Source organism: Myripristis murdjan, chromosome 22, assembly GCF_902150065.1.
Source record: "Myripristis murdjan chromosome 22, fMyrMur1.1, whole genome shotgun sequence".
Classification (NCBI taxonomy): Eukaryota; Metazoa; Chordata; class Actinopteri; order Holocentriformes; family Holocentridae; genus Myripristis; species Myripristis murdjan.
Window position 1 is genome coordinate 59631 of NC_044001.1, and position 22396 is coordinate 82026.

The 22396-nt window shown below is 48.9% G+C and overlaps 3 protein-coding genes across 5 annotated transcripts in view; 2 read left to right on the forward strand and 1 right to left on the reverse strand.

Moving 5' to 3' along the window:
* The first annotated feature begins 116 nt into the window (after nt 1-116).
* On the forward strand, nt 117-7669 carry cinp (cyclin dependent kinase 2 interacting protein). Its single transcript, XM_030044988.1, has 5 exons — nt 117-224; nt 3965-4112; nt 4202-4295; nt 5842-5971; nt 7220-7669. Exons 1-5 carry the CDS (start codon nt 218-220, stop codon nt 7420-7422), a joined length of 582 nt encoding a protein of 193 aa, XP_029900848.1. The 5' UTR covers nt 117-217; the 3' UTR covers nt 7423-7669.
* On the reverse strand, nt 7454-14802 carry znf839 (zinc finger protein 839). The gene is made up of 10 exons (XM_030044981.1): nt 13620-14802; nt 11164-12147; nt 10952-11083; nt 10610-10720; nt 10396-10488; nt 10165-10308; nt 9907-10005; nt 9388-9472; nt 9032-9182; nt 7454-8941 (listed from the first exon to the last, which is right to left on the reverse strand). The coding sequence occupies exons 1-10, from the start codon at nt 14367-14369 to the stop codon at nt 8443-8445; spliced, it is 3048 nt and encodes a 1015-aa protein (XP_029900841.1). The 5' UTR covers nt 14370-14802; the 3' UTR covers nt 7454-8442.
* A 140-nt stretch (nt 14803-14942) lies between these two features.
* The window catches only part of tecpr2 (tectonin beta-propeller repeat containing 2), a 35697-nt gene continuing 28243 nt past the window's right edge, over nt 14943-22396 (forward strand). For 2 of the 3 annotated variants that reach the window (XM_030044980.1, XM_030044979.1), the window contains exons 1-9: nt 14943-15181; nt 16006-16111; nt 16720-16860; nt 16983-17111; nt 18537-18668; nt 19984-20141; nt 20961-21114; nt 21562-21714; nt 22141-22273. In XM_030044980.1, coding sequence (XP_029900840.1) covers nt 16031-16111; nt 16720-16860; nt 16983-17111; nt 18537-18668; nt 19984-20141; nt 20961-21114; nt 21562-21714; nt 22141-22273 — 1081 coding nt within the window. In that variant the 5' untranslated portion in view covers nt 14943-15181; nt 16006-16030. Of the gene's footprint in view, nt 15182-15476; nt 15496-16005; nt 16112-16719; nt 16861-16982; nt 17112-18536; nt 18669-19983; nt 20142-20960; nt 21115-21561; nt 21715-22140; nt 22274-22396 lie in introns of those variants that run through there. The other variant, XM_030044978.1, reaches the window with a different exon arrangement.

Sequence of the window (22396 nt, forward strand, 5' to 3'; positions counted from 1 at the left end):
TTGACACTCCCTGTGCTGTTATTATTATTTGTATTGTTATTCTGCTGTGTTGCTAATAGAGGTAAAGAGAGGCAGGTGTGCAGTTCAACTCCGAGGCAGCAGGGGGCGCCAGGAGCTCGGAGCGACGCCTGGAGGCTCCAACAAGCAGAAGCGGAAGAAGAAAAACAAGCCGAAGAAGAAGAGGAGCCCGAGCGGGACTTCCGGCGGCAGCTTCGTGATGGAAGGTGAGTTCAGACCATAAAAACACAACATGAGAAGAAAACAAACAAACAAACAAACAAAAAACAAACATGACAGCAGCCGGATACTTTTTTTTTTTTCTTAATCAAAACTGTCACATTTCGCCTCGGCGCGCGCAAAGAAACAGCGTCATGACGGAGACACAACGTCAGAGAGTGACGCTCATTCTGTCGTGACACCTGGAACACCTGGAACACCTGGAACACCCGTAACACCTGTAACTCCTGTAACACCTGTAACACCTGGAACACCTGGAACTCCTGTCATAGTAACATCAGATTATTACACTGGGCTGCTGTCTGGACTCTGCAGTGTCCAGCCTGCAGGTAACCAGCTCAGAACTAATAACTGACTAAAACTAAAACTAAAACTAAAACTAAAACTACTAACTTTAACCCAGCAGTGTTACTTTCGTCAACGGTTATGATGACGAAATATTTACGTCAACGACCCTTTTTTTCATCACGAAGACGAAACGATGACGAGCTACAAACAGCTCTTTGATGACGTAAACATGACGGGACGTGTGTGTTTTTGTCACGACGAGACGAGGCGGGACAGAAATGTTCGCAGCCCTGCGTTCCAATACTCATACTACCATACTATTTAGTAGGGGGAAAAAGAATTAGCATGCATATTTCATACTAAACTGCATACTTTGTAAGGGCAGCTGCAGTACATACTAAAAGTAAAAAGTATAAGTATGAGATTTGGAACGCAGGGCAGGTGTGCTGGACTTTCAAAATGCATCATTTCCTCCACCTGTGCGTCAGTCTGTCCGCCGGAAGCTCCACCTGAGCAGCGCGTCCTGCGGCTTGGCGTGTGCATCTGGTGCAGCCCATTCATACACTTTATATTTATATTTATATCATTCATACTGAGCTGTTTGTATATCAGCTGCCTCTGCGGCTGCATGGCTGCATTTCATCTCCACTGATGGGAGAGTCTGCCTGTATTTGCATGATTCAATTAGAGACATACGTGCGTGTATGTGTATGTAAACATCACACAAAAACTAAGGAAATGTGTTTGGTAGATTATTTCTTTGTTGTAACGATGCTTCTTGGCCATAAATCTCACAGAGTTGGAAAGCCTGTTTGTTTTCCCTTTAAATGGGGCCACATCTGTAAGGAACTTGACTCTGTGGGACGGGCAGCAGAGCTCAGGATTTGGGCTGCACTCATGAAGAATTTGCCAAATCCCCGTATGAAGAGCAGCCGCAGACACCGGGAGGTAACGGCTGCCATAACACGGTCACCAGAGACGGATTTCAAAACCTTTTGTTTTTCTTATTATTACTTATTTAACATTTTTTAAAAATTGTTTTGTATTTTATTTAACTTTTTAATTTTTTTTTTTTTTTTTGTTAATTTAACACAGTTGAGGATTTTTTGCACGACTTATTTTAATTAAGACAGTCAAATATGGCTCTTTTAGTTCTTCAGTTGTAGTAACTGCCGTTGGTCAAGGACTTTAAAAAATGTACATGCATGTTTCTTGGCAATAAATACATGTTGGAAGAAATGACCTTTTAGTATTCATCCTTGCATTAGAGTAAATAGCATTTAATGTTTTAAATTTGTTACTGTACATGGTGAATATTGCACTGAAGCTTGATTTGAAGAAATATTGCGAATAAAATCGAAATCGCAATACCTGCCAAAAAAATCGCAATTAGATCTTTTCCTAAAATCGTTTAGCCTTAGAAACAGGACCTGTTGGCAGTTTAACAGTTTATCTATGTAACAAACAGCAGCCTCAGCAGCTTTGTGGAAGAACCAGACAGCCCCAGCAGCCTGGCCCCTCCCCCTCATGCTGCTCACACACACTCCCATCCTTCAGCCTCTGTGGCCGGTCAGCCCACGAGGCTGTCGCTCACTCTGGCACCGACAGCAGCCCCAGCTGATCCCATCAGTGTTCAATGGGTGCCAGCAGTCCTGACCTCAAGGTCAGGACTGCTGGCAGGCCGTCCCATCCTCTGCACCCCCAAACTCTGGAGGTCGTCTCTGATGGACCTGCTCTGTGGGGGCGAGCGCCGGCATCCCAGAGGACAGAGTTCGGTCCCAGACTGTGGAGATATGGGACTGCTGCTGCAGAATCTCATCTCCATATCTCTCTGCATTGAGATCGCCTCCAGTGATGACCAGCCTCGTTTTTCCGGTGAGGGAGATGCTGCCCCGCACCGTCACACTGCCTCCACCTGAAGATGTTAATCAATAATCAGCAGCGTTCCCCACGTCCTCTCCACACTTTCACCCTATGATTGAAATGCCGTAGGCAGAATCTGGACTCATGGCCGAACATAACGTTCCTCCACGTTCAGGTTCCAGGGCACGTGTTGCCGACAGCAGCGCAAACAGGCCTGATGGTGAGGGGCGGGCGTGGCAGCCTCCTGGCGGCCTCCTGGTGGCCTCCTGGCAGCCTCCTGGCAGCCTCCTGGCTCCTGGCGGCCTCCTGCCTCCTGGCAGCCTCCTGGCAGCCTCCTGGCGGCCTCCTGGCAGCCTCCTGGCGGCCTCCTGGCAGCCTCCTGGCAGCCTCCTGGCTCCTGGCGGCCTCCTGGCTCCTGGCAGCCTCCTGGCAGCCTCCTGGCGGCCTCCTGGCGGCCTCCTGGCTCCTGGCGGCCTCCTGGCAGCCTCCTGGCTCCTGGCAGCCTCCTGGCAGCCTCCTGGCGGCCTCCTGCAGCCTCCTGGCGGCCTCCTGCAGCCTCCTGGCTCCTGGCAGCCTCCTGGCAGCCTCCTGGCAGCCTCCTGGCAGCCTCCTGGCGGCCCTGTGAGGCTGGAGGCTGGCTGGGCAGAGAGCCGTCGGCCTCATCGTCCTGCAAACCTTGACTGCAGATCTGTAGCAGACAGCTTTGTTCCAGCTGTGATTGTCCACTTGAATAAAGCTTAGCATGGTTTGCACATATTTATTTATTTATGGAAACTATTTATTTGCCCTTTGCACATTGATTTTATGCTGGCAGCCTTTTAGTGGTTTCTCTTGAGTCCTGTTTTTAGTGTTTAGTCTTAGTAAGCTCATGAGTACCTGTTTGTGTCTGAGTCACGTCTTTGTTTTGCACATGAACTCTAATAAATTTATTTAAAGGCGCCTTTCTTGGCACTCAAGGTCGCCGTACAGGACACATTTAAAAAACATCAGAACACATTTAAAAACATCAGGACATATTTAAAAAAAAAAAAACAAACAGCAGCAATAAGAATAAAGAATAAAACACCAGAAAGAGGCAGAGAACTCTGTCAGTGTTTTTAGTGTTTTTATTGTCAAATGTTTTGTTTTACTAACATGGACGCCCTTTGTTCTGTTTTTCTGCAAAACAAATCGACCTACAAATAGTCACCTGAGCCCGGTACCTAAGTGCTGACAGGGTGAGGGAACGGTCTTCTTGGGACGTCCCGTTATGTGGAACCAGGCCCTCACTTTGGAGATGGGACGAGGGCTCACTCCAAATAATGACGGTTTTGCGCAACACCAGTTTGAAGTTGCCCCGTCACACGGGCCCAATCCAGATCAGTCACACGTGGCGTGCCTGTAGCACGGCCCGTGCTCACCTAACCCCCAACCCCCAACCCCCAACCCCGAACCCTGAACCCTGAACCCCGAACCCGTGAGCATTCATGTCTCTTAAACTGCTGCTGCCGCTGTGAGTGTGTGAGTGTGTGTGTGTGTGTGTGTGTGTGTGTGTGTATGCGGGACAGTGTGTGTGACAGTGTTTGTGTGACCACAGGAAACAGGAAGTGCTCTGCTGTGACAGGAAGTGCCAGGAAGGTGAGAGACAACGCGGCCGACTGGCACAACCTGATGCTGCGCTGGGACAAACTGAACGACGCCGGCTTCGCCGCCGCCGGCCGTGTCGTCGACCTGAGACTCAGACAGTGAGGCCACGCCCCCTACGTGATGACATGGTGTGTGTGTTTGGGTCGGCGTCGGTTCGGTTTGATCTGTGTGTTTGTTTTGTGCTCAGGTCCCATGGCGAGGCTCCGCCCCCCGCTCTCAGCTCCGCCCACGCTGACCTGCAGCAGGAGTGCCAGGAGCTGCTGGACGTCCTGGACAAAATGGTGAAACCTTACTTCCTGTTTGTCCTCACAAAACTCACCGTGATGATGATGATGATGATGATGATGATGAAGGTGGTGGTGATGATGATGATGATGATGAAGGTGGTGATGATGATGATGATGATGAAGGTGGTGGTGATGATGATGATGATGAAGATGATGATGAAGGTGGTGGTGGTGATGATGATGATGAAGGTGGTGATGATGATGGTGATGATGATGATGAAGGTGGTGATGATGATGATGATGATGATGAAGGTGGTGGTGATGATGATGATGATGAAGGTGGTGGTGGTGATGATGAAGGTGGTGGTGGTGATGATGAAGGTGGTGATGATGATGATGATGATGATGATGATGATGAAGGTGGTGATGATGATGATGAAGGTGGTGGTGATGATGAAGGTGGTGGTGATGATGATGATGAAGGTGGTGGTGATGATGATGAAGGTGGTGATGATGATGATGATGATGATGAAGGTGGTGGTGATGATGATGATGATGATGATGATGATGAAGGTGGTGGTGATGATGATGATGATGATGATGATGAAGGTGGTGGTGATGATGATGATGATGATGATGAAGGTGGTGGTGATGATGATGATGATGATGATGATGATGAAGGTGGTGATGATGATGAAGGTGGTGGTGATGATGAAGGTGGTGGTGATGATGATGATGATGATGATGATGAAGGTGGTGGTGATGATGATGATGATGATGAAGGTGGTGGTGATGATGAAGGTGGTGGTGGTGATGATGATGAAGGTGGTGATGATGATGATGATGATGATGATGATGATGAAGGTGGTGATGATGATGATGAAGGTGGTGGTGATGATGAAGGTGGTGGTGATGATGATGATGATGATGAAGGTGGTGGTGATGATGATGAAGGTGGTGATGATGATGATGATGATGATGAAGGTGGTGGTGATGATGATGATGATGATGATGATGAAGGTGGTGATGATGATGATGAAGGTGGTGGTGATGATGAAGGTGGTGGTGATGATGATGAAGGTGATGATGATGAAGGTGGTGATGATGGTGATGATGATGATGATGAAGGTGGTGATGATGATGATGATGATGATGAAGGTGGTGATGATGATGAAGGTGATGATGATGAAGGTGGTGATGATGATGATGATGATGATGATGATGAAGGTGGTGGTGATGATGATGATGATGAAGGTGGTGATGATGATGATGATGAAGGTGATGATGATGAAGGTGGTGATGATGGTGATGATGATGATGATGAAGGTGGTGATGATGATGATGATGAAGTTGGTGATGATGATGAAGGTGATGATGATGAAGGTGGTGATGATGATGAAGGTGATGATGATGAAGGTGGTGATGATGATGAAGGTGGTGATGATGATGATGATGATGATGATGATGAAGGTGGTGATGATGATGATGATGATGATGATGAAGGTGGTGATGATGATGAAGGTGATGATGATGAAGGTGGTGATGATGATGAAGGTGATGATGATGAAGGTGGTGATGATGATGCTGTGTCCGGCCCCAGGCGGCGGTGGTGATGAAGATGCGGCGCCTGGCGGCGTGGCAGAGCGGCCTGGTGGATCTGGAGAGGTTCCAGCTGGGGGACGAGGGCCGGCCGGTTCCACTGTTCCACGGCTGGAGAACCGCTCAGTTTGGTGAGTCCGCCACACGAGTTAGTTCCTCCTGTTACCAACGGCAACGGCCAGCCGGTGGAGCGCCACATTTCTGTCCTGCAGGAAGTTTGTCCGGTACCAAACCGGCGGAGCGTCTTATTGGTCGAAAGAGGAAAACTCTCCGCTGTAAACTGTTCAGGAAACACGTGGAACATGAACGTCCGTTAGGGATCCTTCCACTAACCCTAACCCTAACCCTCAAAACAGATTCAGACGGACCAACGCTGATAGTTAATACGGAGAAAAGTGATCAGATATTATCAATAATTATATGGATCCACGTTCCTCAGCAGTTTCACTCATAAGCTCAAAGTCCTGAAGCGTCCAAACTGCAAACCTTCTGGAGTTTTTCCTCAGTTGCTCTTCTCCCAAATATCAGAAAATAAAATCTGATCATCAAATTATTGATCTTCATATGACAGTGATGGTGGTTGCTCCAAATTTAATTAAAGGCAACACTGATATTGTACATAAAACAAAAGCCTTTTAGTAGACTTTTTTTTTTTTTTTTTTTACCTGTAACTTATTAAATTCTCCCAATGCACTAATTATTTGGGCCACATGACACATTATTCAAACAGAAACACCATCAACTTCAAAAATCAACACAGAAACTCAGATTTAAAAAGAGAAAAATTTAGTTCTATTTTAAGACTTCAACTTCAAAATCATAAGAATTTATGAAAGCTCCTCATGATTGAAATAGTAACTTCAAAAACATCTGACTCAATCCTTCGGGAAGAAACTAAATATTTTCAAGAAATTTATTCCTTCCAGTCAGTGACAAAAACGAAAATTTTTTTTCTCCACATCAAATCCCTGCAGTGAAGGTCTGATTTCAGAGGAGCTGAAATCCTAATCCTAATCCTAACCCACAGCCGGCCTCCAGAGGACCCGGGGCCCCGTCTAAAGGCCCTTTTGGCCCCTGACATCACGACACTTTGATTCTAAAACAGAGAAATGTGCAGCTCTCAGGATCTCAGGGTTCATTCCTGGCGTTTTCTCGGTGCACAGCCGGTTTTTAAAGCTCGGCTCTGAAGAGATCTCATTTATAATGTCTTGCCTTTTTCAGTTTTGAACCTTCTTTAATGAAATGAATAAAATTCATGTCTAATAAGAGACCGTTAAGCTGTTTTGCACAGGCCAGGGTCAGATCCCTGCTGACCCCCATCCCCGCTGTGTTACCATGACGACATAACCCCCCCCCCCCCCCGCCTCTTGTCTCCTCAGAGGAAGCGTCCCGGCAGCTGCTGGAGGCGTACGGCCGGGAGCTGAAGCTGAAGCGGGCCGTCCTGCAGGAGCTGGCTCACACAGCGACCTCTGACCTCTGCATGGTGTACCTGTCCTGCTGGCTGCACCAGCCCTACACCCCCCCCCAGGCCCGCCTCCGCCTGGAGGCGCTGCTGCTGGAGACGGGCCACCGGCCGCTGTAGGACGGCGAGAGGGACAGACGACACGGTCACAGAGTTTTCAGGTGGTTTTATTGGAGGAACAGGAGCTGCTGCTGAAATGTTTGAACAAAATGAATAAAACACGACTTCCTTCTCTCAGGTCCCGTACAAACCTCAGCTCACGTCTGGAAAATGTTACGCCAGGAGTTTTTATAAAAAGTAATAAAATAGTGCAACTTTTTTGTACTTTCTTTTCATATTTATCTACATATAAACATATCACAACCAACTAAGCACTTTGTCTCTTAAATGAAGGGCTATTCTATCAAATATGAAAACACTGAAAAAGAACTTTACAAATGTACAGAATACTGAGGAACCCTTAAAATCCACCAGATCATCAACAGCATGAAGGAGCTCGTTTCCTCCACGTGACCCTGTCATCCTGCCCTCAGAGGGTCAATAAAATGAACCAAATCAAAATTAAAAACCAAACTGAGGCTCAGTCGACTCGTTCAGGCGATGGAGAAACAACTAAGACTGACAGTTTTTTACATTCACGTCTCCTCCCTGTCCCGTCTGAGACGACGAGCGTCCCGCCGCAGAGGCCACTCCCTTCTCAGTGCCCGGTGTCGGAGACGCCACAGGAGGCAGAGCTCTTCCCCCTGTTGCTGATCTCAGACAGGAGAAAGGGACTGAAAGCCACGGGACCGAGGCTGCGGGCGGCGTCCCGCTGCCACCACAGAACAAGGTTGGGAACAGTTTCAGGTTTCAGGTTCTGCCTCTTTTCTCTTTATTACGGCGCAAACTCATCTGACATCATATGTTTGACCCAGACTGTTTTAGAGGCAGATCATCTGTCAGCGAGGAGAGATGTCATTATAACGTGATACTGATCCCCTCGTTGTGTTGTTGCCATGGCAACGTGCCGGCGCATTGTCACACTGAACAGAAACACTGGAGCTGCCGTGGCCTCGTTTAAAAACACTTCATCTGCTCAGTCCATTACTGATGTGAATATAAATTATAGATTCTGTGTATGTACATAAACGTGCCGCCGGCTCAGGGCTGCGCCCGACTCTCTGACGCCTCGATGCCCAGGAGGGCGTGCACGGCCTCCAGGGGGACGCCCTCCGGGGTCCGGATGTGCATGGTGGTCCCGTCGGGCCCGTTGACGATGACGATGCCGTCGGAGCCGGGCTCGGCCAGCTGCACCGTCAGACCTTCGGTCTGGATGTAGATCTCCTGGCCCTCCTGCAGCTCTCTGGCCTCGCCGCTCGCCGCCTGGGCCGCCTCGCCCGCCTCGCCCTGCTGGGCCGGACAGCCCGCCGACGTCCGGGCGGGTGTCTCGGCTACCGCCTCCGAACCCAGCGCCTTCTCCAGCTCCTTCATCTGGGCTGTGATGTCACTGCTGCTCAGCGCCTGGTCCTCTGTGGCGCCCGTCTGCCCCGCCTCCGCCGCCTCGCCCTCAGTGCCTGACGCCTCCTGGCTCTCCTCCACAGCCGTGATGGTCGGCGGGCCCACGGGGGAGGCCGTCTTGATGGGGGCGGAGTTAGAGGAGCTGTAAGGGGGGGGATAGTTTCCATGATCTCGATCAGAATCGATCAACAGGAAGATGGGGAGGAGTCAGTTGATCAGGGGGAGGAGTTACCTGCAGGTGGACGTGGTGGTGGTCGGGAGTCTGGATCCTGTTGGGACGTCCAGAGGAGAGACAGAAACTGAACAGGACCTCAGCGACGAGGTCACGGGTGTCACAGAGGTCACGGGGGTCACGGGGGTCACCGAGGTCACGGGACTCCCAACTGGAGAAGAGAATAAAAACATGAAGTAACACACTTCAGTGTACTGACATAACACTGCAGTACTCAGTAGTATGTGTGTCAGTAGTAGAAGTAGTAGCAGCAGTAGTAATAGTGGTATTAGTAATATTAGCAGAAGCAGTAACAGTATTAGTATGAGCAATATTAGTGGTAGTATTGGCAGTATTACCAGTAGTAGCATGTGTACCTGTGGGCGTCTCCAGGCCATTCTGGTGAACGGGGACGCTGTTCTCCATCTTGAATCTCTTGGACGGCGGCAGCATCTTGGAATTCTGGAAAACAAACTTCCTGTTTACATTCAGAGGATCAATACCTGAGTTCAGTCTCATGCTGATCTGTACCGACCGGCTGATCAATACTGATCTGTACCGACCGGCTGATCAATACTGATCTGTAGTGAGCGGCTGATCAATACTGATCTGTAGTGACCGGCTGATCAATACTGATCTGTAGTGACCGGCTGATCAATACTGATCTGTACCGACCGGCTGATCAATACTGATCTGTAGTGACCGGCTGATCAATACTGATCTGTACCGACCGGCTGATCAATACTGATCTGTACCGACCGGCTGATCAATACTGATCTGTAGTGACCGGCTGATCAATACTGATCTGTAGTGACCGGCTGATCAATACTGATCTGTAGTGACCGGCTGATCAATACTGATCTGTAGTGAGCGGCTAACTGGTATTTGTTATTTACCTCCATGTAGCGAACATTCTTGGAGGCGGAGCTTCCAGAGGCTCCAGGCAGAACTTTCAGCTTGTTCACCTCATCAAAGATCCCAAGAGACCTGGCCACCTGCACACACACACACACACACACACACACACACACACACACACACACACACACACACACACACACACACACACACACACACTATGAGCTCTGCAGTCACACTGTTCACTGTGTGGACCGTCCCATCCAGTGGGGCAGGGCGGGACGGGGTGAACTCACCTCGATGTTTCGGACCTCCAGCGCCGTGCCGACGCCCTGCGGCGTGCTGATGTAATCCTGAGCCGAGCGCCTCACCTGCGCCTGCAGGGACTCAAACTCACGGTACATGTCCGGGAAATGAGTCCTCGCCGGCCGGCCCTCCACCTGCAACGGCATCAGCTGTTAGTGAGTGTGTGTGAGTGTGTGTGTGTGTGTGTGTGTGTGTGTGTGTGTGTGTGTGTGTGTGTGTACCTTGGCCTGTAGCAGCTCCCAGAGAGAGAGCGCTTTGGCGAGACGAGGAAGAACGACATCCATCAGCTCCTCATCCTCACACTGCTGCACCAGCTGCAGGCAGGAAACAGTTGTCATGGTAGCGCATACACATGCACACACACACACACGCACACGCGCGCACACACACACACACACACACACACACACACACACACACACACACACACAGTACCTCCTGGAGCCTCTCCCTCCTCCTCTCAGCCTGCTGTCCTGATGCTGCAGCGCCTCCCAGCTTCGGAGGTCGGCCCCGGCGTCCCCGTCTGCTGACCACACCCACTGCCACCTGAGATTACAATCTGTTAGATTAAAGTAATAATACAGGGCAGCAATAACAACAACAACAATTATAAAAATACAGCCCTCTCTGACTGAGGTTATGCTATTAAATGACAGTAATTATCAGGTTAATAATATCATCTGCATATGAACTTTTTGCTGAGATTACAGAGATTAAAACGTATAGCCACCAAACACCACCTCCGTGTTTAAATAATCCACATTAGGCCACATTCACCTTAGGAGGAGGACCCACTGCCCGGCCCCTGCCCCTGCCCCGGCCCCTGCCTCTCCCCCGGCCCCGGGGCCGACCCGGCCCCCGGGTATGGAGGCCCCGGAGTCCCACTGCTGCCGCAGGACCTGCCTCCACCTGGACACACACAGCAGAGTAAAGGTCAGGGGTCAGAGCTAAGAGATCAAAGGTCATGGGTCAGTGGTGTAAAGTGTTACCTTCTGCGGAGCGGCAGCTGCAGGTTTGCTGTTTTTCTCCTCCTGTTTTGGCTCGGCCCCCCCGGCGGGGTCGGGCTCGCCGTGGGAGGGGTTCAGTTTGTAGTGTCTGTTCAGGCCGCCGTGGCCGATGTAGGCCTTGTCGCAGGTCTGGCAGCGGAACGCTCTGGACTTGTGGCTGTAGGTGACGGCAGAGGAGGACGAGGCGGCGGCGGCCTCCTTCTTGCCCTCCTCGCCCTCCTCCTCCTCCACGCTCATCTCGGAGTAGTCGTCCGAGTCGGACTGGTGGCTCTCGGCCAGGTCCTCGTTCTTGATGAACTTGTAGTCCTTGGCTTTGTACTTTGGCGGTCGTGACACGCGACCCGACCTCGTCTGAACCTTCACTGCCTTCTTTTCTCTCGTTTTGCTTTTCTTCTCTTTCTCCTTCACTCTTTCCCTCTCTGGCGGCGCGCCGCTCGCCCGGCTCACGGCGGTCGTGTTCGGGACCAGAGGTGCTGCAATAACGGCGGGAGATTTAACGGGACATTTAACGGCGACAGTTGCTGTGCCATTAGCCGGGGCCTTGACGAGGGGGATGGTGACAGTTTTAGAGGCCGAAGTGGGCGGGGCCTTGATGACGGCAGGAGTCTGCAGGCGGACGGGGGCGTTGGTGGGTTTCTGCGCCGGACCGGAAGCGGCATTGGCAGCTGTCGGCTGGCCCGTTAACTTGTGGACCAATGGGAGCAGGGAGCCAACCACAGGGGCGGGGCTCTGCAGCAGCAGCTGGATGGGTGGGTCCCCGGGATTCTGCTGCAGGAAGAACTGCTGACCCTGCTGGCCTACCATTGGCTGGATGTGGATGATCTGCGGGCTCACGCCGCCGTTGGTTGACACCTTGACCTGCGGCTGACTGAGAGCCAGACTCTTTTGCTGAGGGAGCGTGATGGTGGCACCGGCCTTCACTTCCTGTTTGGGAGGGACCTGCAGTTGGATCCTGATTGGCTCTGCCTGGTGATGGGAAACAGTGTTTGAGAGGGATCAGACCGTTAACTCTTTATTTTTAGAGGGTCAGGGAAAAGATGGAGGAAAGTCGCTACGACGATGTCAAATAAAAATAAAGATGGATGAAGAATCTGACTGAGTTTAGTGGAAAACATCATCAAGTCTGATGCTTCCAGTTTCCTCCTCTGACTTCTAGTTTGGAACTTTGGAGAGGTGTGGGACAGATGCATTATGGGTATTTCATTCTGTATGATTATGAGTTTTGAGTGTGTACTTGTTTTGAAACCACATTAGTAAAAAAAAATAAATAAATAAAAAATAAATAAATAAATACACACACACACACACACACACACAAACACACACACATATACACACACACACACACACACACACACACACACATATATATATATATACACACACACACACACACACACACACACACACACACACACACACACATACACACACACACACACACACACACATATACACACATATGTATACAGTAAAGCAGCCAAAACTAAACAAATCTGAACTGAACTGGTAGGTCTGTTTTCATTCTGGGACCTAAATGAAAATTCCACTAAATTGTCTTCTTCCTCTGAGAACCTAAAGACAGGAATAAAATCAACAACACAATTTCAAAACCATTCCTTAAACTTTTCTACATGTGGATCTTCCTCTGCTCAAAGAACAAAATGGTGTGAGTGGTTTCTAACTTAAAAGAAAGCTCCGTCCCCTCAATGATGACGGACTGTTTTCAGTGTCAACACCAGAGGTGCACGGACATGGAATTGCACAGCTGATATCAATAACCGGTAATGATCAGTTTGTTACTGGTACCCATACGATCACTAATACCACAATAGGAAAATAAATGTGAACTCCTTATTTTTCCTCAGTTTCTGTGAACAAACTGTGGTCACCATGGTTACCACAAGACATCCTTTACCACATGTTTCTCTTACTCTGTCTTAAGGAGATGTAATGCCAAGCATCTCTGGTCAACATGAAACAAATCAAACATGACTGAAAACCCTGATGTGGCTACTGTGACCAAGGGATTTCTGATCAGTCCTGATCAATATTAAGTGGTAGGGGAACAGCTACGTCCCTTTACTGTAAAGCAGCCTCAATCACCAGGAAAACACAGCTGTGATGCCATATCACCATGGTAACATGTACAACATCCCAGACCATATCTAGTCTCACATCACAATATCAATATAACATCCATGTGCTGCCCAGCCCCAGCCAGCACACACAACTGTGTGTGATAGATCTATCTATCTATCTATCTATCTATCTATCTATCTATCTATCTCTGAGCTGAGGTGGAGTGTTTCTACCTGCCAGGAGGTGATCTGTGCCTCCACCCCGACACACACACACACACACACACACACACACACACACACACACACACACACACACACACACACACACACACACACACACACACACACACACACCTTCTTGGGCACCACTCGAACCGCGGTGCCGGCCTGCATGGCGACCTGCTTGGCGACGTTCTTCAGCTGCTGGGAGGCGTTGTTCTGGGCGGTGGGGCTGGCCGACACCTCGGTGAACAAACCTCCGGCCTCCACGGTTAGGACTTGCTGCTCGGTCGGCCGGGCTGCGGGGGTCTGCGGGGGAACCTGCTGCTGCTGGTGGGACTTGGTGACCTGGTCGATGACCTGCTGCAGCTGGTTGGGTGCCAGGGCCGCGTTGGGGACCAGCTGGGTTCCCGGGATGGTTTTGAGCACCTGGTTGTGCTGGAGAAGCTGCGCCGCCTCGGAGTCGGACACCTGGACGATCTGCTGCTTGGTGAGCTGCTCCAGCAGAGCCTGCTGCTCCTCCGCCGTCAGCCCGGAGCCCTGCACCAGGCTGCCGTCTGGCTGCACGTAGATGATGGTTGTGTTGGCCAGGTCGCTGTTGACCAGCTCGGGGCCGAGGCCGGTGAACTCTGCGCCGATCAGGATGCTCTGCTCCTCGGCCTCCGGCAGCCGGCACTCCGGCTCTGCTTTCCCCGGACAGGGCTGCAGGAACTCCTGAAGCGAAGTCGCGGGCGCCGCCGCCGTTTTCTCGGCCGTCTGGCTGCTGTGTGCCGGCGGCCGGGGCTCCGGGGTCGCCGGCGGCCCGGAGGCAGCGAGACTCGGTTCCGCTCCGGCGGCGGCTGTTATTGTTCTGGACAAACCGCTGTCATCCTCGTTGTCCGCCATTTTGGCTGAGGCTAAAGGCTAACGGCTAACAGCTAGCTTAGCACAGATTGGTGGCAGCGGCGGGTCCGGGCAGCGGGAGGGTCAGTCCGATCCAACACAAGTTTCCTTACTTACGTTTTGTGCAGGAACGAATAAAATGCACCGCCGTGACGACGGAAAACATCAACTACTGCGTTAAAAACACGGAAAGATAACGGTTCGTGATTTGAGTTTATAACTAGCCTAGCATTTCCCTCAGCAGGACCGGGCGCCGCCAAGTCCTGGACCGGAACCACCGATGACTGGACCGGATCCGGATCAGGACCGAGCCCTCTCTCTCTCACACCCACTCACTCGGAACCACTGGTCTTTAAGTATCACATAATTTATACCAGACAGTCTGAATCTGTCTGACATGAACAAGAAAAATAATGAGATACTGGCGCGCGCGTGTGTGTGTAAGACAGAGATGGAGCGCGTTCCACACTCCGGATTTTGCTCACAACCAGCAGCTCTCGCGTTTCCGTTTCCTGTCGTTCACTTCACTAATACTATTACTCCTAACAATAATAATAATAATGATAATATTCAGAATCATAATAATCATAATAATAAATGAATATTAATATCGGTCTATTGTCTTCCAGTGTTGCATTTATAGTCATTTCGAAAAAACCCACACAGAAGCCGTGTTGTGTGCTGAGGTGCCGACAGGGGGCGCAGTTTGTTGACATCACAGCGTCAGAATGAAAGCTGTCAGGGCGATGTCGCGCGCAGCACTGAGCACCGAAACATCTGCAGCAGCTGGGCAGGACGCGGCTTAGACAGACAGAGTGAGTGCTCTGGATGCTGTTTCAATGCTAATGCTAATGCTAATGTTAATGTTAATGCTGAGCTGTGTTGCTAACAGCGCCCCGGGAGGTGCTAGCTCCCTGCTAACAGCCTGTAAACAACACTGACCTTGCCCTGCCGTCTGCTCTCACTCTGCTGTGTGTGTGTGTGTGTGTCTGTCTGTTTGTTTGTTTGTTTGTTTGTTTGTTTTGTTCACTGTTTTGTGGGCGGGCTGTCAGCTGTCAGATGGGCCTGTTTATCCCAGACCCGCACCGCAGGCAAGAGGTCGTTCAAAATCTGCAGATGTAACGCACCTGTACGTACCGACAAAGCCACGCGCATGTTGAAGCGTGACTTCAGGTGCGTGGCGGCTCGCCGGGGTGTGTGTGTGAATGCGGCGTGTGTGCTGTCCGCCTCACAGCCGCACACAGTCTGTAAAACGGGTTAGGGTTCAGTCCGCTCCGCACGGCGGTGCGTTGACGGGAGGGGGCTGAGAATAATGGCCAACCACTTATAAAAACTAAAATTTTGTTTTCATAAAATGAGTCTAATTATATTGAAATAGGCCGGATTTTCCTTTGGAGCTTAACGATTCGTAAAACGTTATAAGCCATGTCTTATAAGGTAAATGCCTTCGCCGACAAACGAGGTACATTAAACTGTCAGATTTTTGAATGGGCTTTGGTGCAACGTTTCCTCCAGCTGACCAGAACGAAGGCCTGCGGATCAGTCGTCCACCCCTGAACAGACGGAGCATTTCTCTCCCATGTGTGTTTTTCAGTCTTCATCCAGCTTCTTCTCAGAATATGTTTGTTTTTAAATAAAGGTTTGAAGTGTCGTGCAGCAGAGCCATGGCAGCCCATCCCGCCCCGCAGTCCATCCTGAGGGAGTTCTGCCCGCTCTACTACCTGCTCAACGCCATCCCAGCCAAGGTGAGCCACCTGGGTCACGTGACGGTATCACCTGCCTGCTCCCTGGCTGATTCTGCAATCTGATCTAATGTTGGAAGATATTTTAAGTATAGATATTTTAAATATATCTTATAATATATAGGTGGTAGATTCCTTCTGACCGCGTGTGTCATCCTCTCTAGTTGTGTTCACACTCAACTCATCTCTGAGTCTCTGAGGTGATTTTCCCTGTTGCTACCATGGCAACGGGAATGTGTGATATTACCATGGCAACAGGAGTGTGTGTCCTTACACTGTTTTATAGAGCTCTGCTTTGATCTCTGTTGAAGGCTTGAAGCCCACTGTACTGTTGAAAAGGGGGTGGGGCAGTGGGCGGGGCATATTAACAGAACTTCTCAAAAGATTCACATAACAGCACAAAAGTTAGACTTGTCTATTTAAATAACTCCCATCAGCTAAAGGAGTATTCCACTGAAAAACTGCCATGAACAAAAAGAGAGTTCTGTCAAAGGAGCATGACCTCACCAGTGGGCGTGGTCTGTCTGAAAATCATCATCAGCCAGAACTGATGATGATGATGATGTTGACAACAGTGTTGATGATGATGATGATGAAGGCTCTGCCCCCAGGTGCAGCGGGGGTTCCGCTCTGTGCTCGTCTACCTGACGGCGCTGGACAGCAGCAGCGACTACGTGGCGGTGGGCAGCAGCATCGGGATGCTCTACCTGTACTGCCGCCGCCTCGGCCACATGAACAAATACAACATGGAGGTCAGCTTCCTCGTCTGCGGTGATGTCATCATGTTACATCACTGAGCAGCACAGGATTAACCTGGAAATTAAAATTCTGTGTGTGTGTGTGTGTGTGTGTGTGTGTGTGTGTGTGCGTGCAGGGAAAGTGCGATGCGATCACAGCAGTGAAGCTGCTGAGTTGCTTTGATGACCTGGTTGCCGTGGGAACAGCGTCTGGCAGGGTGGCGCTCTTCCAGCTGGTGTCTCCACTTCCTGGTCGCAACAAACAGGTGAGAATGGACAGTGTGACATCATCATGACCCTGTGTGACATCATCGTGACTCTCTGCCTGTCAGTCTCTCAGTTGGCATGGATGGTAAACAGGCAACAGTCAACAATAATGGTATTGTGTATAAAAGAGAATCTAAATTATATCACGCCTTATTGTCTTAAATAGGCAGATAACAGATGAATTAAATGAAGTGAAAACAATCACAGTAAAACGATGAACAGGTGAGTTTAACATGTCAGGCTGTTAAAGGGGCTGTGGGGTTTGGGATTTGCTTTGTGCAGTTCCTCTGGCCGTGGAGCCGGCCGGCTGGTTTCAGAATCAAAGGGCAGCCGGGGAAACACTACAGCTGCTTTGATATGTAGAGGGTCAGTATCAGTCACAGAGCTGCTGCCGTTAACAACATACAGACTCATGACGTCTCTGCTTGCCAGTTTTGTTTGTTATAATATCACAGCTTTGATTTATGTGGTTGGTATAAAGGAGAACGTCCAAATATATGTTTGTTTCCTTCAGAGTGTAGGAAGTCTGGTCCACAGCTCCACATTTTACGACTGAGCCTAAACTTTGGAAAAAGGAAATTTCTTTCTGGAGCTCCTGACAGTCTTCTATGTAGTAAGGAGTGTTTGAGGGTAAAAGTTATTTTTCACATAGATAATTATCTCTGACTAATCAAAGACAGATGACTTAATGAACTTAGTTATTTATTAATGATACGCTAGTGGTATTAGCTACACAACACGCTAACTCAGCAGCTTAGTGCAGAGTAATGAGGTCTCGTCTCTTACCTGTGTCAGGTGTCAGTGGATGGAGGTGTTTGTTTATGTTAGCAGGATGGTGACAGAAGAACAGCAAGTTACATTTAACCTCACAGTTGTTTTCTCAGGACTTTAATTTTGAAGGTTTTCACAGCCTGCAATGTTGGAGATGTTAGATTTACATGTTCTGTCTCAGCATGGCGGACAGCTGGTTCACTGTTTACTGTTTGGAAGCAGTTCTTCTGATGGAAATACTTTTTTCTCAGTAGATCTCGTCCTGTAGATGACCTTGTTTAGTTTGTCCAGCTGATTGAAAACTGTTTACTGTTGATGTTTGTTTCTGTAGTTTTCCCTCAGTCTTTTGCTGCCATGAATAGCATTAGAATCTTCTGTTAGCCAGGTTTAGCGTCACTGCTTGTTGTTAAAATGTTAAAAATGAGAAGTCTTTATATCTTGTCTAAGATACTGGTTATTCTTTCTACCCGTCTTTTGTCATCTATTTATCTGTTGATTCGGATATCTTAGAGTGAAAAGCAGCTGAAAATTTTAAAGGCTCATCATTTTTGCTGTCATTCAATCAGTGGCTTCAGAACCCTCTTTTCTCTGCCTGTCTCTCTCTCTCTGCCTGTTTCTCTTTTCTCTGCCTGTCTCTCTCTCTCTCTATCCAGTTGCGGCGTTTTGATGTTGTTGGTCTTCATAAAGGAACAATCACGGCTCTGGCATGGAGCGCCAACGGCATGAAGCTTTTTTCTGGAGACGACAAAGGCCGAGTCGTTTTCTCTGCACTGGACCTGGACCAGGTAAGAGGCAACGCAACTCTGCAACACCGTATCACATCACCGCAATGCAACACCATAACGCAACACTGCAATACACCACAACCTAAAACCGCGACACAACACCGCAACCCAAAACCGCGACACAACATGTAACATACAACAACCCAAAACCGCAACACAACACTGCAACCCGAAACCGCAACACAACACCGCAACCTGAAACTGCAACACAACACCGCAACCTGAAACCGCAACACAACACCGCAACCTAAAACCGCAACACAACACCGCAACCTAAATCTGCAACACAACACCGCAACCCAAAACCGTAACATAACACTGCAACCTGAAACCGCAACACAACAGCGCAACGTAAACCCGCAACCTAAAACCGCAACACAACACCGCAACCTAAAACCGCAACACAACACCGCAACCCAAAACCGCAACACAACACTGCAGCCTGAAACTGCAACACAACACTGCAGCCTGAAACCGCAACACAACACCGCAACCTAAACCTGCAACCTAAAACCGCAACACAACACCGCAACCTAAATCCGCAACACAACGCCGCAACCCATAACCGCAACACAACACCGCAACCTAAAACTGCAACACAACAGCGCAACCTAAAACCGCGACACAACAGCGCAACCCAAAACCGCAACACAACACTGCAACCTGAAACCGCAACACAACACCGCAACCTAAAACCTGCAACCTAAACCCGCAACACAACACCGCAACCTAAAACCGCAACACAACACCGCAACCTAAATCTGCAATGCAGCATAACAACGTTCTCCCACGGTGCAACACTGAGTTCATCTTGCGGTTTCGACTGTTGGTTCTAAAATAAAGCAGGTCGCTGCAGAACGAGCTGTAAGACTGGATCTTCAGGTTCTGGTCAAAAGTAAAATCCCTTCGCTGCATGAAAATAAAAGTTTAAAAAGAAAAGACCTTATCACAGTGAAAACCAATCCTGCAGCTCAAACTATGATTATGAAACTATGAAACTATGACTAGAAGGAAACACGGCATTTAGACAGTGTCTGATGTCTAATGGACTTTGTTCTGTCCAGGTGACATCCTACATTTACCTGATATCCAAAGACAAAGTCTTCCTTTTATCTGTTTCATGCATTACTTCACACAGATATTTCCATGACTTCAGGGGACATAGAAAGATCTAGAACTGTTACAAGAAAATATGAAATATTCTAATGTATGTAGCAGCCTGCTCCCAAATCTAATCAGAACATCTGATCTGGTCAGTGCTGTGACTCTTTGTGTGTGTGTGTGTGTGTGTGTGTGTGTGTGTGTGTGTGTGCAGGGAGTCTGTAAGCCTGTGCTGCTGCTGGAGGAGCCGTCAGGTGTGGTCCAGCTGGATTACAGCCACAGAGTTCTGCTGGTCTCCACGCAGCAGAGATCAGCTCTGTTCTGCACCGAGGGGCGGAGCCTGCAGCAGCTGGGTACCCGGCCCAGGAAGAGGTACCACATACAACATGTAACATACCACATACAACATACAACATGTAACATACAACATACAACATGTAACATACCACATACAACATACAACATGTAACATACAACATACAACATGTAACATACCACATACAACATACAACATGTAACATGTAACATACAACTTGTAACATGTAACATACCACATACAACATGTAACATACCACATACAACATGTAACATACAACATGTAACATGTAACATACAACATGTAACATACCACATACAACATGTAACATGTAACATACAACATGTAATATGTAACATACAACATGTAACATACCACATACAACATGTAACATGTAACATACAACATGTAACATACAACATGTAACATGTAACATACAACATGTAACATACCACATACAACATGTAACATACAACACGTAACATACAACACGTAACATACAACATGTAACATGTAACATACAACATATAACATGTAACATAAAACATGTAACATACCACATACAACATGTAACATGTAACATACAACATGTAACATACCACATATAACATGTAACATACCACATACAACATGTAACATGCGACATGTAACATTCGACATGTAACATGTAACATGCGACATGTAACATGCGACATGTAACATGTAACATGCGACATGTAACATGCGACATGGAGCGTATGATATGCGAGTGCAGGGGGTCCCGTGTTTTAAGGGGGAAACGCAGCAGCTTGTCGTGTTGGATGTCAGTGTTCTGTGCACGGCGAGCTGCAGGTGTGTGTGTCTGTGTTGACGGCTGATGGTGGGCGTGTCCTCAGCAGCGGCAGGTTCGGCGCTTGCTTCCTTCCGGCTCTCTGCAAGCAGAGCGACCTGCAGGTGTTTGCCGCTCGGCCGGGACTGCGACTCTGGAGGTCCAACGTCCGAGGGCTGGTGGAGGACACGAGGCTGCTCAAACCGCTGTTCACCTCACAGGTGAGGCCAGTACTGCAGTACTACTGCTGCTGCTGTAGTACTGCTGCTGCTGTAGTACTGCTGCTGCTGTAGTACTGCTGCTGCTGCCTGGGTGGATCATGGATCCGTCTGGCAGTTTGACAGCTGACATAATAAATTCAAATAAAGCTGCAAGCAGAAATGAACTGGGTCCCAGCATCACAGTCTTCAGTTTCAGGCTGCTGGGTGAAAGTCGAGTTGACTCGTCCCTGAATTTCGAGTTGGCCCAGTTGATGTCATCTTTGTTGGGTTAGGGTTAGTGAGATTTCCAGCCTGTCCACCAAGTGTGCTTTCATAGATCCAGGAATAGAAACATAGAAAAAGAATAATGATCCAAACAATCATAATAACACCACTGTCTGTCTGTCTGTCTGTCTGTGTGTGTGTGTGTCTGTCTGTCTGTCTGTCTGTCTGTCTGTCTGTCTCCAGGTGCCTCAGTTTGAGTTGTTTCCTCGTCCCGGTCCAGTAGGAGCTTATCGTCCTGCGGACAGACAGCTGGGTCTGCTCTGCTGCTTTTTCAGAGAGGGCTGGCTGCTGAGCTGGAACGAATACAGCGTCTACGTCTTAGACTGTATTAACGAGGTACAGCGTCACTGTGCTAGACTGTATTAACGAGGTACAGCGTCACTGTGCTAGACTGTATTAACGAGGTACAGCGTCTACGTCTTAGACTGTATTAACGAGGTACAGCGTCACTGTGCTAGACTGTATTAACGAGGTACAGCGTCACTGTGCTAGACTGTATTAACGAGGTACAGCGTCACTGTGCTAGACTGTATTAACGAGGTACAGCGTCTACGTCTTAGACTGTATTAACGAGGTACAGCGTCACTGTGCTAGACTGTATTAACGAGGTACAGCATCACTGTGCTAGACTGTATTAACGAGGTACAGCGTCTACGTCTTAGACTGTATTAACGAGGTACAGCGTCACTGTGCTAGACTGTATTAACGAGGTACAGCGTCACTGTCCCCATCTTAGTTTCTGTTTAATATTTTGTGTGTCAGGTGATCGTCGGGGCGTTGGAGAGCAGTGGCGACATCGTGTCAGTGTCTTGTTGTGAAAACGAGATCTTCATCCTGAAAGGAGACAGAGACGTCATCCGCCTCTCCAACAGCCCTGAGGGACTGGCCTCCAACTGTAAGTACTGCTACCACTACTACTGCTGAAAGTACTGCTACCACTACTACTGCTAAAAGTACTGCTACCACTACTACTGCTAAAAGTACTGCTACCACTACTACTGCTGAAAGTACTGCTACC